The sequence below is a fragment of the Phallusia mammillata genome, chromosome 6 (assembly GCF_965637545.1).
Source record: "Phallusia mammillata chromosome 6, kaPhaMamm4.hap1.1, whole genome shotgun sequence".
Taxonomy (NCBI): domain Eukaryota; kingdom Metazoa; phylum Chordata; class Ascidiacea; order Phlebobranchia; family Ascidiidae; genus Phallusia; species Phallusia mammillata.
Genome location: NC_137257.1, coordinates 12,194,049 through 12,214,069, shown reverse-complemented (window position 1 = coordinate 12,214,069; position 20,021 = coordinate 12,194,049). Strand labels below are relative to the sequence as shown.

The 20,021-nt window shown below is 35.6% G+C and overlaps 1 protein-coding gene and 1 long non-coding RNA gene across 2 annotated transcripts in view; both read right to left on the bottom strand.

Moving 5' to 3' along the window:
- The window catches only part of LOC145233718 (autophagy-related protein 2 homolog B-like), a 64,354-nt gene extending 44,994 nt beyond the window's left edge, over nucleotides 1-19,360 (bottom strand). The window contains exons 1-8 of the mRNA XM_080098494.1: nucleotides 19,226-19,360; nucleotides 19,017-19,160; nucleotides 15,261-15,442; nucleotides 8,542-8,701; nucleotides 8,270-8,419; nucleotides 8,016-8,202; nucleotides 6,506-6,648; nucleotides 4,177-4,441 (exon numbers count right to left, since the gene is read on the bottom strand). Of these exons, the coding sequence (XP_079954620.1) occupies nucleotides 4,177-4,441; nucleotides 6,506-6,648; nucleotides 8,016-8,202; nucleotides 8,270-8,419; nucleotides 8,542-8,701; nucleotides 15,261-15,442; nucleotides 19,017-19,100 (1,171 nt within the window). The 5' untranslated portion in view covers nucleotides 19,101-19,160; nucleotides 19,226-19,360. The remainder of the gene's footprint in view (nucleotides 1-4,176; nucleotides 4,442-6,505; nucleotides 6,649-8,015; nucleotides 8,203-8,269; nucleotides 8,420-8,541; nucleotides 8,702-15,260; nucleotides 15,443-19,016; nucleotides 19,161-19,225) is intronic.
- On the bottom strand, nucleotides 652-4,170 carry LOC145233719 (uncharacterized). The gene is made up of 2 exons (XR_013861168.1): nucleotides 1,141-4,170; nucleotides 652-856 (listed from the first exon to the last, which is right to left on the bottom strand). It is a non-coding gene; the product is annotated as an uncharacterized LOC145233719 (long non-coding RNA).
- Nucleotides 19,361-20,021: the final 661 nt, after the last annotated feature.

Sequence of the window (20,021 nt, the reverse complement as noted above, 5' to 3'; positions counted from 1 at the left end):
CATCTGCTTTAGCAAGTATAGCTGTTTTAAAATTTTCACGTTTTGGGGGGCTGTGGGTGAACCGAGGGGTCAAACGAGGTCAAAATTCACATGGACCATCTTTTGACCAATATCTATAATGTGTGTAAATTGGAAAAAGTTTGAACCATTCTTTCTTGACCAAAACGTGGGAACAAAAAAATGTAGATCTTAACTTAATGGTATTGCAGCACAATAACCGTTAAAGGCCCGTTCACACAGGACGTAGCGTAGCAAAGTTGTGCGAAGGGGGTGTTCACACCCAACGTAGCTTAGTGAAGCGAAGTTGGGCGAACGGCTGTTTGAATGCTTATTTGTCAATAAATAACTTAAATAACATTTATTTCACTGCAGTTTGAATTTATTGACATTGTGACGTTACATTCCTTGTACATGTTTAATGGAAATGTAAAGTAATACGATGTTTGAATCACCAAAATGCATGAGGAAAAAGTTTTGTGATTTATTCTTTACTACATCTTGCTATATATTCCGATTTTATATCTTATTAAACATATGTTACCAGAACCAACTACTTTTTTTAAGTAAAATTTCTGTCCTGTTCTTGTTGAAATACCTGCCTTTTTTATGCAAAACTTCATGGTAACTTTTTATTTAAAACATGGAAAAAAATTCTATAGCCAGAAACATTTTATTGGGATCAAAACTAACAAAAAACCATTTAAAATACTGCATAATTTATTGTCTTTTATTGGCACAGTAGTGTTCTTATGTTTCAATTTAAAGCCAGTACACTTCAAAACATGTGCCTTGATGTAGACTTAGTTTCACCATCCTTGTTCATAAAATGACACTTCATCAGGATCTTGAGTTACATCTAAATAACAACACTCTAGTTTTGAAGAATATTATGGTGTAAAAGGTTATAGTGGTATAGTATTTATACATATTAAAAAAACTACGTTTTACATATTATTTTCTCTTACTGCACATAACATACAAAATTAGGCTACAAAATTTACCAATTGAGAAAATAACATGTGAATGACAAGGCAAACGGTATACTAATGCCAATATTTTAAAACATGACAAAAGTTATACTGATTAGTGATACTGATAGTGATATATATGAAACATGTTACTGCACAAATACAAACCTACCTAAATATGGTAAATCCAATCAAGCTAGACATACAAATCCATGGTCATCCAGGAACCAGAAATTTACAGCTTAATTTACACACATTAAAACTAATTTTTCTTAATTAAAAAGTTTTGTATTGACAAAATACCTGGTTATATATTAGAATAGATGTCTTAATTGTACCTGCTAGACAAAACATAAGTTTTCATGACTATATATCACACATAACTTTTCTTTTAACTGCAGGTCTGCTCACATACACATCTTAGTTCACTATAGTGACTATACATTCATTATTTAAATGTACAGATATATTTTTTAAATTGACTGCAATTTGTTTCAAAACACCTGCTTCAAATTCAAGCTTAATTTTTATCTACACAAGGATCTTGTTACTCGCATACCGGTCAATCACATAATCCGATTAGTTGCATCGCAATTAAAAATCCCAAACTGTCACCCATCGTTTGTTAAGAAACCTATCCGGTTAATTGTATACCGGTTTATCGAATAAACTGGAAATTCGCATGCAATTAACCAGTGATGATCTCAACGTGAAATGATCTCAAGTAATCACTCTAGATCAGGCCTGTCAAACTCGCGGCCCGCGGGCCACATTCGGCCCAGGAAGCCCTCAAATGCGCCCCACGAACAGTCAATAACAATTGTAATATTTTGTCTGATTTTTATCTAATTATACTAATTTTTTCTTACTTTTCAAAGTGAAACCTATTATTTAAACACACATTTACCGAAATTTAATTTATAAATACAAATTCATATGTTATGAATAGTAACGATAGTAATTAAAACTCCTTTGCCAAAACTTTTGATTTTCAAACTGCCCTAAACAGATCTTGTGTTACTGAAAAGAGTATTACCAGGCTAGCAGCCATATGCGTCAGACTTTTTGTAGGCCTTTTGTGTGCAAACAATGCGAAAAAACAGGTATGAAATGCCTCACAATAGAGATTATGACGTAATAAACAATTAAAACTAATCTTCACATTGTGCAGCTCAATCTGTGCATCAAGTTGGAAATTAATCTGGGCTTTTGGGGCGTCAATAGATGGTATATATATATGATATAAACCTTTTTCTTTACATCAATTTCAAACAATTTTAAAAACAAAAACCAGCAGACAATTGGCGGCTGTTGGTGAAATAAGGATTTGCAATGCGGCAGTCGTAGCGAAAAGGTTGTTAATGTATCACATATACCATTTACTATATTTGTAATGGATATATATCTTTTTCCTGGCATTTTATAACATAATTGTTTCTGCAAGCATAATTAAATGGGTCCTCACACATATGCATATGCGATTTGGTAACAGTAAAAATAGGGCACAATCATTGTTAAACTGAACTAGTGGTTTTCCTACATATTCCATTTTACAGAAACTGTGCCATATTTATGCACCATCGATAATTGTAAGCGATATATATTTGATGGATTCATTAAGTATGGTACCAATATTTTTGTGACCTGTTATAACATAATCGTTTTTGCAAGGAAAACCAATGTGTCCACACACATGCATATATTTTGAATTCGCAAAAGGATGAATGGCGCATGCATATGGTAGGTAAGAATTTGGGGTCAATGCAAAGCTCCAGACAACAGAGGTCAGCGTCGAATTTTCACGGTTTCATTTCCGTCAGCAATCATTGTCTCATGGCGTGTGAATGTTGTTAGATAAAGATATGGCGCTGATCACAGCAGGAGGGACCTGTCGTTAACCACCATAAGATGCAAAACTGCCTGATACAACAATTGCATTACTAACGTTTTTAAATGATTTACAAACATATCTCAATTGCACAGCGCAAAAATACTGCCTGATAGCACGTCCAGTTATGCGCGAGGAGTAATTACTGAGCCGATTGCACTGAAATTTGTAACAGCCAACAAGGAGCACCCTATCCACAGCTGTTTAAAATTTCAGCAGGTTAAGTCTTGTATTTCTGACCTCTCTAACATGTGAACAAACAAACAAATATTTGGGGGTAAAGGGCTGAAAATGGATATATACAACTTCAAGTTACGAAATACTTTAAAATACGCTGCAATGTACCAATCAAAAAAGTATGAAACTCCAGAATCATCTCCTTTAGCAAGTATAGCTGTTTTAAAAAATTCACATTTGGGGGGCTGTGGGTGAACTGAGCGATCAAACGGGGTCAAAATTCGCATGGACCCTCTTTAGACCAATATCTATAATGTGTGTAAATTTGAAAAAGTTTAAACCATTCTTTTTTGACCAAAACATGGGAACAAATCTGCGTTAGACGGAAAAAAAGAATGTAGACAAAAGCAGGGAAGGGGACCCATAATAAACCTGACTGCAAGAGAAAGCACAAATCAAGGGAACTGTGGCGTGTGTGCCAATTAAAGAGTGTGTGTGCGTTTTTACTGTTTCTTAAACACACTTGGGCGATTGCACCATAGCCTCGACAGTTAGGAAGCTTGACGTCATGTATTGCGCTGAGAGTAATAAGTCTAGTTTGAGTCTTTTTTTCAATTCTCGGCAACAAAAGAGAGAAAATACTGCTCATTTGCCATAGTTGAGCGTCAATGCAACTTTGTTTTAGCTGGGGAAGTGAAAATGAGCACTTACGTTAACGGCGTGTACTGTTTACATAGCAACCAGATTATCGCATAATCCCGCTAATCGCATTAAATGCCCTTAGCAAATCAATGATGCGATATCCGGATTCGTCTGTATTTAAAAAAATAATCTACTAATTTTACATTTTTTAAACAGCCAACTGTTTGTTTTTTTCTGACAAAGAAAAAGTCAGCATAGTTTCAATTTTTACGACTGTACAGGAACCTTCGCCCAACTTTTTCGCTACATGCACGACACCTGAGAGAAGGCTGCGTCTGGTGTGAACAGTCCAATTGAAATCCATTATAGCAAAAGGTTCGCTCAACTTCGATTCTACGCTACATCCGGTGTGAACAGGCCTTAATACCTAATCACTGAAAAGACGGCCTAGCAACATGACTGTGCATGCATGAAGCAGAATATATTTGACTTCAAACTCACCTGTGTTAGCGGTTGTGCTGATAACAGACTGAAAGTGGCCACTTTCACCTGTATTTACATCTTCATAATCCTCATTTTCAGATTTGAGTGACACATTTTGCAAAGACCCATGAAAGAGTGCTGCATCTTCCAAACTAAAAAACTCTTGCGTATCCATTGATTTGGCTGCAATCTTTGATCTTTGTACCATTGCCACCGAAGATTCATTGAAATTAAAACCATCAGGAGAAACAAAAGCTTTTGCTAATTGGAATAGCAATGGTAACTACAAAGACAAAAAAGTCCTTTTTATTATTGACACTCACTCTACTCTGCATTAAAATTGCACATCAATTGTTCAGCTTTTTGAAAAAAGAGTCTTGGAATACAACTAGAAAGGTGGCTTTGTAATACAGTGATTGAACCTTTTTTTGACGCGACCCAAATACTTTCCAAAATTTTGTTTTGTGGTCTTTCGCGACCCATGGATTCTTACTATTTTGGTTGTATTTTTGTCTGTAAATCAGGACAGTTTTTTTTGAAAATTACTACGCCAGTTTTGAAAATTAAATTATCGAACAAATAATAATCATTTTATCGACCAATCATTTCCGTTTAGCCCAAACTTGAGAGCTGGTTTAAAGCATTATCAGTCAGACAACGCTCAACAGTAAGCTAACACATACTTTGTGACGTCATAAACAGAATTTCCCATTATCACATCATGTTGTCACAAAATTATTATTGGGCAACATATTAAAGTCTTGGGAAAAACAGGCGACCCAACAGAATTTTCAGGCAACCCAACTTTGGGTCGCGACCCATAGGTTGGGAAACACTGTTGTAATATATTTCCATTTTTTTATGTTCTAATATCTTATTTACCAATTTATTTGATCTATACATATGACTGCTTTTGCAAGCAAAAACTAATGGGTCCCCACTTGTGTGTTTGTGAGGATTGGTGGTGAACAAAAGTTCCGGTTATTTTTAGATTGTTAAAGAAAAAATTCTAGAAAGCATTAACACAACTTAAAAGGTCAAGTGGTCAAGCTGACATTGACCATTCCATGACCTTTCATCTAGTTTGCTTTTTGACCATTATGTTAAACAACAATATTTTGCCTGACATGTAACAAACGAAGTACCGTTCCTTAAGTTTAAATCACATCTAAGGTATAAAAACTTCACCTAAACTGGAAATGTGCATGCTAACTTAATAAACCAAATTGTATTGCAGCACATAAACACATAATTTCTAACTAGAAGGGTGGCTTAGCACATATTGCCCTTGCATATACACTATAAGCTATTTTAAAACATAAATATATTTCCTATGCTTATTTCGTATTAGGTCCCATATTAGTCACCGTCTTTTATAACTTTAGTCGTTTCTGCAGGCAAAAACTCATGGGTCCCCACACATGCAAAGTTGAAAATAATGCAATTCAAGAGATAACCATGAGAAAGTCGGGTGTTGTAAGGTAAAACACAGTGATCGGCACTGGGCTTAAATAATAATACTATGTAGAATACAAACTATAAAATTAGATTCACCCCAGATATTGTTTGAAGTATGTCCTATTTAACGTTTTAAAAAACTGACCCATTTTAGGAGGCTAGTAGGGTAACTAATTGGGTTCGACACACAAATTTAATTTTTTTTAAAAACAACAATGACTCAATCAATAGTACTGCAAAATTTCAGCCCAATCCGCCAATGTTTAAAATTTCGACCACTAGAGGTGTTTTGAGCAACAACCGTTAATGTTTCTGACGTCATAGGGCTGTTAACAAGCCCCTAACTGCTATGGCGCAAAAACGACCACCAAGCAACCCACCAACGAGCAACATACAACTGGTTGCCCTTGTAACACTAATGCGCCAAAGAAATCTTTCGTTTGTGGTGCCCAGTAACATACAAATACGTTTTACACTGTAGGGGCTTGTGGGGTAAACGTTAGGACTACATGGTTGAACACAACAATCAACACCTATAAACGGCATATTTTACAAGCTATCTAAATTTCAGCCAATTCTGACCCTGTTTAAAAACTCATCTAGTTAAGAGGGCAGCGGGGTAAATATTGGGGTTATCAACACAAACAAAGTGGGATGCTCATCTACATACCTATATCTACCATCTGTGTAAGTTCAGCCAAAATCCATCAAACATTTCAAGGCAAACACATCAACAAACTTTGAAACAAACAGGGAAGGGGACCAACAAAAATACTGACAAAAATGTCTCCTTCGGAAAAGTGAACCCATAACAATTTCTACATTGCAAGTTTGTGTAATAATAGGTTAATGTTCAGGAAATAGGATGGTAGAGAAAAAATGTGCATACCTGCTTTGGGGCTAGAAATAAGCAACATACTCCAAAGTAGCATTCAGTATCCAACTTAGGTTTTACACTTGTATCTGTTTTCTGCACATGAAGTTTCAACTGTTGTTCACCATAAATATTTCCTATTTTCACTTTTGTGGACCCTGAAAGTTTTTTCAGCACATGCATTTGTTCAACAACTTTTATACTTGTGTCAATGATCTAGAGCAGAGGTCACCAACCTTTTTTCGCTGCGGGCCGGATTAGATTAAAATTGATTCGCGCGGGCCACATAGTTTTCATGTCCTAGCGCCGTCTTTCCTTTAACTTAGCTGCAAGGCGATATTTCTAGATGCGCCAAGATATGGTCTTTTTACAATCCCATTTAAAACCTGGTGATGCGACTGTTAAATTATATAGGTCGCCTCACATTACAAGCAATACTTGCATATTACGTCACAAGTAACAAAAGAAGGCAATTGTTTGCGCACAATTGACGCTTGTAGTCTTGTCTGTGACGTAACATACCGGCTTTTGATCAATCCTGGGCATTATGATCCTATAAAACTGTGTAATATTATTCTACATATTGACACAGGAAAACTTTCGTGAGGAGTAGATTTATTTTTGAAAGTTACAAAGTTATCAATACGATTTGACAAACCAAAAAAGCTGGTTGTGGGCCGGATGAAATGACCTCGCGGGCAGGATCCGGCCTGCGGGCCGTAGTTTGGTGACCCCTGATCTAGATCACAGGCATGTTTTAACAATCAACAAATAAAAAGACTAATACAATTTATTGAGGCAAAACTACACACAAAAAGGGGGACTTTCCCAAAACTGGTCACTATATACTAAAATTTATGCTAGATTGTGTTATTTGTTAACCATGTACATTGTTTGCTACACTTACAATGAGTATATGTTTGTTAATGTTATTCAGGTTCCTGTAAGCCTGTTTTTCAACCTTTTATTGGCTAGAATTTTTGACTGACTATTCCACTTACGTTTAAATAAATAGACACATTGTAATACTGATTTTTAGTGCTGTTTTAAATTATTTTAGTTAGTTATACCAGTGCTCTTCAACTGGTGTGCACGGTGCACCAAAATAGGCATGGGGTGCACCAGTACAAAAAGGTATACAAGGGTGCATCACAAACTTTTAATGAACCATTAATATTTGACTTTCAGGTTATTAGAAAAAATATGTAGGTTTCAACTGATGTATAAAAGAATCTCTGTATTTTTTGAAATGTTGATGTCTATGACTTTCAGTGTGGTTTACGTATATCAACGTCAAAAGACATTTTGCGCAGAGTGTAGAGTGACGTTAATTTATGTCAACCGCACTGAAAGTGTTAGAGATGATGATATGCAAAATGATATTTCATATCGCTTTTTACCTCAGTTTATCTTTTAAGTAAACAGAGTGCACGAGTTCGTCACAACAGCTTTAAGGGTTCACCAAACCAAAAAAGGTTGAAGAGCACTGAGTTATACCATAATAGCATTCTTTTTTTAATCTTACCAGATTTCATTGAAGCATTGGAATCAAATAAATCTAGGAACACAGAGATATTGCCCAAAATAAAACACTTTGAAGCAACTGACAAAGACACCATTTTGACAGATTCTTTACATTCATCTTTGTCGGAACTTCCTTTGGCATTAAATGCACCAGATTCATCAAAGTATTTCACAACATCAATGCAAATCTGCGCAAAACCCAAACATAGCTACTCTGTGTAAACACAAGTATTCCAATAAAAATGTCTATGGTACCTCCAAACCTGTTCTTGGGTCACCATTACTTGACAAGTGTTCAAATTTTAGTTTGATATTGGTAAAGGTGACATTTATTTTTGCTAAAACTGTTTCAATCATTTGTGAAAATAGCTCCAAACCTTCAAACAGTTTCCCGGAGTCATTTTCCTGTTGCACAACGTCATATGGTTAACTTTAACTAGTATTCTTTTGTTTAAAAATAATAGATTTTAATCTATGAAATATGTGGGTGTAACAAAGGCATTTACTGAAGTTTTAAAATTTATCACCTTTTCATCATTAAAACACTGCTGTGCAAGCTCCATTGAAGTGGTCATGTTTTGAAGGGAGTTGAAAAATGATTCTGTCATGCCAGAAGGACTGATAGTTTGGATATATCTTGGTTGAAAAGCCATTTCCAGCCCATTAACCTCAATGGTACTATTTTCACTTAAAAAAAAGAAAAAATAGTCACAATGGTCCTTCATATACTTGGATACTAGATACCACTGAGACTAAGCTACAAAACAGCCAACTGGAGAGTGTAAACCAGGGGTGCCCAACCCGATCGGCTAGTCGATCTCGGACTGATATCAAGTCGATCACGAGGGATGCAGATAATAATATAAAATGTATAGTTGTTTTGTAACACGTTTTTGAAGAGTGTCTTTGCACATAGATGACCACATAATAAAATTTATTTATCAGAATATGTCGATATGTTCACACCACAAATACTCAGAAGGCTCATTGTTATGTCACAAAAGTAGTAGTTGCAGTGGTATTTGTTATTTTGTACTGGTAGTTGCTCTCTTTATTTCAATTAAATGGGTGTTTTTGTCTAAACTTTTTTCTCAATATTGTATTTTAAAGATTAGTATCAAGTTTATAAATAGTTCTCATTGCACTGTAAAACAAATTATACACAAAACGGGAAAAACGTAAAAACTGGGTTGGGAAACATGCGAGTTATCCTTTGCTAATCAACTGGAATGGTAGATCCCGAGAGTTTGATAGCTCAAAAGTCGATCTTGAGTCAAAAACAGGTTGAGCACCCCTGGTGTAAACTGTAAAGTAACAACTCTGCAATTTGTGTCATTTATTCTGAACCAGTTAATCCGGAAAACTGACTAATTGTGGCAAAGTACAATCCTAACTAGAAGGGCTGCTTAGCACATTTTGTCATTGCATACACACTATAACCTATTTTGAAACGTTAACATATTCTGGATATTTGATTTAAAATGGGTCCCATATTATTTACCATCCTTTATAACCTTAGTTGTTTCTGCAGGCAGAAACTTTTGGGTCCCCATACAGACAAAGTTAAAAAAATGCATTGGAACAGATAACCATCAGTAAGTTTGCTGTTGTAAGGTGAAACACAGTGATCAGTATAATGATCATAAAAAATACTGAACAGGCGTTTCATCCATCAGATTGCATATTTAACAAATTTGTCGTTTATAATCATGCTATTATACTGTGTTCAGTGATACCTACAAGTTGACCCTCAGTGACTCGTGGTCATGTGACGGCCAAGCTGACAATGAGAATTTAAAGATCATTCATCTTTCGAAAAAGTTGAAAAAAAAGTTATATTTTTATCTTTATGTTGATCAACAAAGTTTTGCTTGACATATATAAGGCCAAAGCCTGTTTATCGAGTTTAAATCATGTCATAGGTGTGAAACCTTCGTTAAAACCGAAAATGTCCGTGATAACTTAGCAAAACGACATTGCATTGCTGCACAAAAACAGCTAATTTCTAATCACCGAAACAACTGTCTCATAAAACGTCTGTCCGGACGTCAAGCTGAGCATTCCCACTCTGCCACCTTAATAGTAAACCAGTGAATTACTCCCTTGCGACTTCTATCTGACCGACAGTGTACACATATTATGGACTGTAAATGTAATCATTTGACCAATTAAGGGAAAATTGTAAAACAGGAAAATAGAACTTTTAAAGGGAAGAAGTGTCTGCATTGTCAGGCCTGTGGGTGAAACACTGAGTCATCAGGTTCAAACTTCATCATGATCAAATTTGGATCTAATATAGCTTACATCTGTGTAAATTTAAACAAATTTAAAGCACTCTTTCTTGAACAAACGCATATAACAAACCAGCGTTAGACAGAAATGAATATTTTGGGGTTTAAAGGTTGAAAATAGGTGAATTCTATTAAAAGTTACAAAATTCTTTACAACACCTTATATTGCACAAAACAACAAAGAACTAGAATAGTGGTTTTCATATATATTGCCAGTTTATATACACTACATCATATTTAACGATGTATCACATATACCATTTACAATATTTATAATGGATATATATTTGGCACCTACATTTCATTTGGTCCCTATCTTTTTCCTGGCACTTTATAACTTAATTGTATCTGCAAGCATAACCTAATGGGTCCCCACACATGTGCACATGCAATTTGGTAACAGTAAAAATAGGGCACAATCGTTGTTAAACTGGAATAGTGTTGCGCATTGTTTTCTGGAGGTGGAAAATGGACAAGTCAAACTATTTAAACTTTTAACAAAGTTTCAACATTTTTTTTCCTTAATAGCCCTTTGTTTGTTGAATTATGATTTTTAATCTGTACATAGCGTTCCCTGGCAGAAGTTTCTACACACCAACAATACGATAGCTTAGCTGGGCTCATGCTAACAGTTACACACATGTAACAAATCGTGCTGCGTTGTTGCTCTGCGTTTCAAAACACGAATAAGTTGACCTACACATAATAAAACTTCTAGCTCATGTACTTTAGTGAGTACAGCAGTTTTAAACATTTTACGTTTTGGGGGCGTGTGGGTGAACCACTGGGTCAGTCAGAGTTAAACTTCAAACTTCATGAGGATCAAATTTGGATCAATAGTTAACATCTGTGTAAATTTAAATAAATCTGAAGCACTCTTTCTTGACCAAACACGTTCAACAAACCAGCGTTAGACAGAAACAAATATTTTGGGGTTTAAGGGGTGAAAATTGGTAAATCCTTTGTAAACATACAAAATTCTTTGCAATACCTTACATTGCACCAAACAACAAAGCATAAAACTCCTAGCTGATGTACTTTAGTCAGTTCATCCATTTTAAAGGGGTTAATGAAGTGTACAGAGGGGCTACAGGATAAAACACAACAATTGGCTTGTACAAAAGGCGCATTCTACAATCTATACAAATGTTAACTAGAAAGGTGGCTTTCTGATATACTTTCATTTTATATGTTCTATATTTACCAATCTACAATACACATCATTTGATCTACATATATGATTGTTTTTGCATACAAAATCGAATGGATCCCCACACATGTGTTTGTGCAGATTTACGGTAAATCAATGTTGCTGTTATTTTTAGATTTTTAGGGACAAATTATTAGAAAGCATTAACACAACTTAAAAATGTTTAAAGAGCTCTTCTGGCAAATGTGATTTTATTCTGACGTTTCGACGTCCTATACAGGTCGTCTTCATCAGGGTAAATAACACTGAATGCGACTAGTACAGTGCACGATAAACAAAGGAAAAAAGAATAGAACGCAACACGTCACAACGCAACGAAAACACCCCGCGATAAGAAATGATTGGCCCTCTAATCTTTAAGCAGGTGCCTGTAGCAAGCTGGAAGCATCACGTCTGTTTTGATGTTCATTGTGTTGCCCCGTTGGTGAATATTCCATGACTCAAGAAATAGTCTTTTCCTGTAGTCAGGCTCCCGGGCCACAACAGATGCCGCATCGTCACCCTTGAACAACATGGTGTTGTATATTCTATTCCCTGCGCCGAGTGTCCGTTAACATATATCGGGGAGATTGGAAGGTCACTCAACACCCGCCGAAAAGAACATCAACGGGATGTTGCCAACAGCGACGCGAAGAAGTCGGCCCTGTCCAATCACGCGGTATCACAAGGCCACCGTATTGATTTCAATGCGGCATTTGTTGTGGCCTGGGAGCCTGACTACAGGAAAATACTATTTCTTGAGTCATGGAATATTCACCAACGGGGCAACACAATGAACATCAAAACAGACGTGATGCTTCCAGCTTGCTACAGGCACCTGCTTAAAGATTAGAGGGCCAATCATTTCTTATCACGCGGTGTTTTCGTTGCGTTGTGACGTGTTGCCTTCTATTCTTTTTTCCTTTGTTTATCGTGCACTGTACTAGTCCCATTCAGTGTTATTTACCCTGATGAAGACGACCTGTATAGGACATCGAAACGTCGGAATAAAATCACACTTGCCAGAAGAGCTCTTTAAACTTGATACTATGCCTGGCAGCAATAGCTTATATACAACTTAAAAAAGTTTTGTCCATATTCTTTTTGCATCATTAATGTTATATAATTGTTCTTCAGTGGCCTAGTGCCGTATAGTCGCAGAACGACCATTTAAAGGTCTTTTGACACGGTTTTTAATAGCACGCAGTCTTTAGTGATTAACAATACAGTCTCCCAATCTATATTTAAATTACGTATTGTTTCTGGAGAATATGTGTAAAAATTAAAGAAGCTATGTTGTGACAAAAAATCATTCTCAACTGTGTTCTGCGTTTCCTACAAGTTCTTTAGAAGACATGTAGTTTTTTACCTTTATGTTAATCAACAACATAGCATTACTGCACTGATCCAATCATCAAAAAGACTGCCCCCATAAAATGCCCGTCCACACATCAAGCAGCGATCTCCCGATATGCATTAAATCGCCGCAATTGTAAACCAGTGAATTACGCTCTTGGGCTTTCCTGTTGACACATATTATGGGCTGTGCGCGTTATGGACGCGAATTGTAGTGGAAATGTGCTATCGAATACGGGTGCATGCGCTTGTGCACGCACATACCAATGCGAGACAGTTTCATGAGTGCACACGCACTTGTGACGGCTCAGCGTGCATTGGATTTTCCCGCTTTGTTGAGAAAACATGGTTTTGCGGTTTCAATGCAATGCAGTTAAATGCTAAAAACAACCAATTGCACCAGTTATTGCAAAAAAGCTAGGAAAAGGGCCTTTTAAATCCCTAGATTTTCAGTGCGACTTATGTGCGAGTCAACTCTAAACTACGCTTTTTTAACACAAAACTAATAGTGTGACCTATACAGTGGCGTGACCTATCGGCGAGTATATACGGTATAACCATGTGGCTATTGAGCCAAAATTTTGGACACTAAATGAGTATGAACCACTGCAAACATTTTTACTTTAATTTTACCTTTTAGCACATATAACAGGCTTGCATTTCTGACCTAGTGGACTGGAAAAACTAAAACCAATTATTTCGGGGTTAAAGGGGTGCAAAATGGGTAAATCCAATAAAAAATTTGAAAAATATTTAGAATATCTTTTATTGCACCAAATAACAAAGCATGAAACTCCTAGATCCTGTACGTAGGTCAGTGCAGCTGTTTTAAAAATTTTACATTTTGGGGGCCTATGGGTGAACCCTTGGGTCAAACTTTAGGAGGATCAAATATGGATAAATAACTAACATCTGTGTAAATTTGAAGCACTCTTTCTTGACCAAACGCGCCCAACAAACCAGAGAAAAAAAGAAAAAAAGGACAAAAACAAAGACAACGTTTAAAAACTCATCCAATTTAGGGGGCTGCAGGTGTAAACATTGAGGCTACAAGGTTAAACATAACAAATGACATCTAAAATTATAAATTGTACAGTAAAAATTAAAATACATAAACAAAGACAAACAATTTAGCACACAGTTTGCTACTGGGGTAAATGTTGGGGCTACAGGTTACATTACAACATTTAACACCTATAAATAGCATATTCTACAAACTACACCAATTCCAGTCCATTTGTTGTTTAAATAACTCGCCAACTTTAAATGTTTAAAATATAACACCACAATGCCCAAATAAACAGTCCTGTGAAATCTTGTCCAAATCTGCCAATGTTTAAAATTTTGACCACTACAGGTTTTTCGTTAATGCTTCTATCACCCCAACTGTCATTTGCAAACATGTCCAACAAGCAATCCACAAACAAAAGTAAAATATGTCTGGTTGCCTTATTACTAGGGCGATTATTTTTTGACCTAAAAAATGAAAAATTTTGACCTACAAATTGAAAATTTTGACAAATTTTGACCTATGAAGAATTCAAGCAGTTAAATTACGCATTATTGTACAAAAAGTTAAAATATGGCTGTAGGCTCATCTGAAAAGGAAAATGAGCTAATTAAAAATCACTGCCAAAAAACTGCAGCTAAGACACAACGAAAATTATTCGATACATTTGTCTAAACTCTAAACGATACATGAAGTGTCTAAAGCAAAACCGCAGCAAGAGCTGCACCTAACCTACAGCTGCCATAAAATGATTTGGGACCTACCAAAATTTTGCACGTTTTGAGGTGTGTTGAGCATCACGCCATATCAACCTAATTATTTCACTCACTTGATGGTTTATGATTCACAATAAGTAGACAATAGGCCATTTACAACAGTATAAAGTAGGCTACAAAGTGTAAAATAAAAAGTGCACTGACAGTGCAACCTCTACAACATCACGACCGTGCAGTTTGTAAACAATTTTAACTTTGTAAAAAATTGTGACTTTGTAAACAATTTTAAAATTTTTTGACCTATTCTAAAAATTTTGACAAAATTTTGACTTTTATTGACAAGTCAAAAAATAATTGCCTTACTTATTACACTATAACACCGCAGAAACCTTTCATTGGTGGTGCCCTGCAAGAACATTTTACACTTTGAGGGCTAGCGAAGTAAATACTCGGGTTATTAAGACAAACATATCTACCATCTGTGAAAATTTCATCTAAATCTTTTGGACACTTAATGGCAGAAGAAGGTGGTCAAACTACAGAAGGAAAAACAAACAAATCGAGTAAAATTAAAACACACATATAAATACAGACAAAATCAACAAGCACACAGTTTGCTTGACATAAGGCTGCAACAAATAAAAACCCATGTGCATGTGGCATGCAAAAAAACCTTTAAACTCACTTGAGAATTGCTGACCATGGAACTGACACAGAAATGTGCTGAATTTTTCCAACGGTAAGCTCAATTGGGATGTTGAACTCTTTCAGTTTATCATTTATTGAAAAAACATCAAGAAATACATCATTGATTGTTCCCTTTCCATTAAACAAATCAAAGCTTAACTGTTCCAATTTCAGCTTTTCCTTTTTTAGAAAAGAACTATTAAAGCTGGTAAATCATTATTTATATATTGCTTTAACAATACAAATCTGGTTAATTGCATAATGATTGTAAATTTCCAACCATACGTTATTATTTTTTAACAAAATCATATGGTTAATTGCATACTGCTAAATACACTGTCTAAGAAAGGTGGCTGTCCTTAATTTTGCAATTTATTACATGTCAATTATTCATTAATCACAAACTACATTAGTCGTACTTGCAACAGATACACAAAAATTTCCTAATTTTAATTGGGTGCCTTTCGTTACAAAACATTGAATGGCGTAATTGTTTCTGTAGGCAGAAATAAATTGGTCCTCACAAGTTTATGTGCAAATCGATAACAGTATCAATAGGGTGCAGTTATTTTAATGCTTGGAATGACAAATCAGTAATAAGTAACAAATGCATTTAATAAATTCAACACAAACAATAAAAAGTCAACTAATAAGGTGGCTTTCCTATCAGACATGGGGTCGAATACACGCGTCCTGTATTCGAATACTTTACGAATACCTGCATGACTGTATTCGAATTCATGAATACTTTGGTAATTTTTGAGCGACAGCAATTCGAATGGCATTCGAATAAAACGAGTCAAGTATTTGTATTCATGAATTGTTGACCAAACTACAACGACAAGTAATTCCAATACTATTCGAATAAACCAAGGCATGCATTCGTATTCATGAATTCTACGCACATTTTACAGTTCGGCAATTCGAATTGTATTGGGTAAATACTAGGGCTATCCAGACAAACAAAGTGGGATGCACATCTACATAACTATATCTACCATCTGTATAAGTTTCAGCCACATCCATCAAGCATTTGATGGCAAAACGAGTCAGACAAACTTTGGGGGGAAAAACATTTTAGGGGGATAGCGGGGTAAATACTGGGGTTATCAACAAAAACAAAGTGGGATGCACATCTACATAACTACATCTACCATCTGTGTAAATTTCAGCCAAATCCATCAAACATTTGATAGAAAAATGACACAGTCAAACTTCCGGGGAAAATACCCATTTTAGGGGGCTAGCGGGGTGAATACTGGGGTTGTCAACAAAAACAAAGTGGGATGCACATCTACCATCTGTGTAAATTTCAGCTGAATCCATCAAACATTTGATAGAAAAACGAGTCGGACAAACTTCGGGGGAAAATACCCATTTTAGGGGGCTAGCGGGGTAAATACTGGGGTTATCAACAAAAACAAAGTGGGATGCACATCTACATAACTACATCTACCTTCTGTGTAAATTTCAGCCAAATCCATCAAACATTTGATGGAAAAACGAGTCGGACAAACTTTGGGGAAAAAATACCCATTTTAGGGGGCTAGCGGGGTAAATACTGGGGTTATGAACAAAAACAAAGTGGGATGCACATCTACATAACTACATCTACCATCTGTGTAAATTTCATCCAAATCCATCAAGGATTTGATGGAAAAACGAGTCGGACAAACTTTGGGGAGAAGAAAAAAAAAGAAAAAAACAAAAACATTTTGAGTAAAATCAATATGTGTCCCCTTCAGGGAAGGGGACCCATAATAAAATGCCCTGAAACTTAAAAGGTATTCGATCAAAAAGTAACATGGGTTCATGAATTGCAAATTTATTGGTAAAAATGTAAACAAACGAGCTTTTTTGCCACATTAGCTTGACTGATTTAAGTCTCCGTTATAAAAATTTCACCAAATTTACATGAAATGTTTGGTTCATGAACACGCTACACCTGTCATGTGCTGAGAACAACCCAATGTTGCAATCTTTGTAACACAATTCCATTTATGTAACGTCACAATTAAACTTCTATATGCCATTGTTTCGTAATATAAACAAAAACTTTGTCAAATCAGGTCACATTCACTGCCAATTTGAATTGTATTCGAATCTATTTGGCAAAAATATGTAGCAAAATATTCTCGACTACTTCTAGTCTGGAGGTAATCGACAATTCGAATTGTATTCGTAAAAATGTAGTCATGTATTCGATTTTACGTATCTTACAGTGCCAAAGGCTGACAACAATTCGAATTATATTCGTAAAAATGTGGTCATGTATTCGATTTTGCGAATTGTTACGTAGCCACAGACTGACAACAATTCGAATTGTATTCGTACAAATGTAGTCATGTATTCGATTTTACGAATTGTTACCTTGCCAAAGGCCGACAACAATTCGAATTGTATTCGTAAATAATATCGTGTATTCGAATTTGCAAATTCTTAGGTTGGCAAAAACCTACAACAATTCGAATTGTATTCGAATAAATTTACTCAAGTTTTTGTATTCATGAATTGTTGGTTCAAAAGTTAACTTCAACTATTCGAATTGTATTCATGCACTATCGAACGAAAGCCAAAATCATTCGAATACAGCATGAAGGTGCCAAAACCTGTATTCGAATGCATTCGAATACGAATGACGAATGGCCCCATGTCTGTTTCCTATTTGTAATTTTTATGTTCTTTGCCAAGTTTAACCAATTGCTATATACACCAGAGATGTCAAAATGTGTTTTACTCAGATTAAATACCTATCAGACCCAAGCACATCTGCTACACTGTACATATGTTTGTTATTTATTAAAATAATGTTTTTTTAATGTAGTAAATGGCATTAATAAACATTTAACTTTTTAATTGTGCCATTTTGTTGTTGTCATGTTACACCAAAACAATTGTTTCAATACTGCGCCCATCAACTTAATTAAAAGTTTGTTTTTACCCCTCAAATTTGTTTGAGTTCAACACCCCTGATATATACCATAAAATAAATGAGCAAATAACCAATTAGATCTCAAATTTATAGGATTGCTTGATGCATTATTTATTATCACCGCTTGGCACACCATTATAGCAATTGGTGTACCTTTATATCACTTGGTGCACCATGATTTGGCTTGGTGAACCTTTACAACGCTTGGTGAACCTTTACAACGCTTGGTTCACATTTATATTGCTTTGTGCACCTTCATATCGCTTGGTGCACCTTAACATCACTTTGTACATATATATATATATATATATATATATATATATATAATTTGGGAAAAAGAAACTTACACCAATAAATAAAACAAGGAATGTTTAAGGCTATAATGCACAAAAAATAAGTTGCTTAAGAGACATGTTGCAATGATTTGTAACTACAGCTTTCATGTCTAAATGCTCATTTTTTTATTCATTATAATCCTTAAATAGCATTTTGTTCTTTCTCCTCACATTAATTGGTCAAAATGTTAAAATGTGTGATTACAATTGCAGGTTTATCTCGTTTGTTTATTTGAGGCTAGTTTTGACTGTGTGTGTTTTTTACACCTGGCAGTGAAAGATTAAAATTTTAATCATGATTGAAAAGCACATGTTTTTAAGGTGTTAACCTAAAATCTGCCTTATAGACAGCTCAATGAAAGGTCACTGAAATACTTGCAATCAATCCACATGCATGTATCAATATATTACTTTTGCACATCAAGTCTATGCAACAGTTGTATGCTCGCATATTTATTTACCAACCCAATAACTTGTAGCAACTTACCTCCAAAAACTGACCTAAATAATGCTGCAACAAATATCTGCAAGCTCTTGTTTTGATTGAATCTGGCCAAGGGAACCATGACATATTGTTAACTTTTAGGTTCGTTTACTCCATAAACAAGTTTCTTGTTAGCGCAGATCGGCCCTGTAAACAGATATAATAGCATAGTATTTTGTAAACCAAATTGCCAACAGTATTGAACAAATTACGTCTATCATCAACTGACAATCAAACACGGCGTTCGGCAATATGGGCAATACTACTTCGCCCTAGCCCTTTGTTCGCGTTGTTGTTTTCAACATGCATGAATGATTACGCCATAAGATCATCCATGACGCTCTCTCGTTTTAGGATTCCTTTTTTTCATTTTTATTCTGGTCAGTTTTGGCATAGATAACTGAATTAAGTTATCTATGGTTTTGGAACGTGAGAACGTCACGGATGATCGCGTAACAAACAGCTTGACCAAATTCTAACATTGACGAAATACGATAATTTCAATACAAGGTAGTATGATTTCAAAAGACAAAAAAACTTCTCTTTTCTGCACGGCACTGATACTTTTCATCGTTTGTAGTGAGTTGAGTTGGGTTAAGTTTATTTCGCTTTAATAAAAAAGCATATAATAGCGATACAATCGCGTTGGCAGGATCAATCACGACAATCTTTAAAATTAACCATCGGTGGGCAAAGAGAGTGGGGTTCGACAGGCGAAAGAGGATCGGGTTCGTCACGTACGTTCCTAAATATCTTTTCGGGTTTTTTTCTGGTGTGAGCAAATTATGCGATCTTTAGATCCCTGGCTTAGTGCACGTTTTTTTTGCTTTGTTTGCGTTTACAAATCCACTAGCACCGGTTCTGGTAGCGCTGTCTTCATGCGTGCTTGCATGTGCACTAACTTCGATTGTATGGGCAGGGACTTGGCCGAATGGTCTGGCGCGCCTGACCCACATACAGACATAAAAAAACTGATGGGGATTCGTCCCCCGGTAGTGTCTTGGGTTC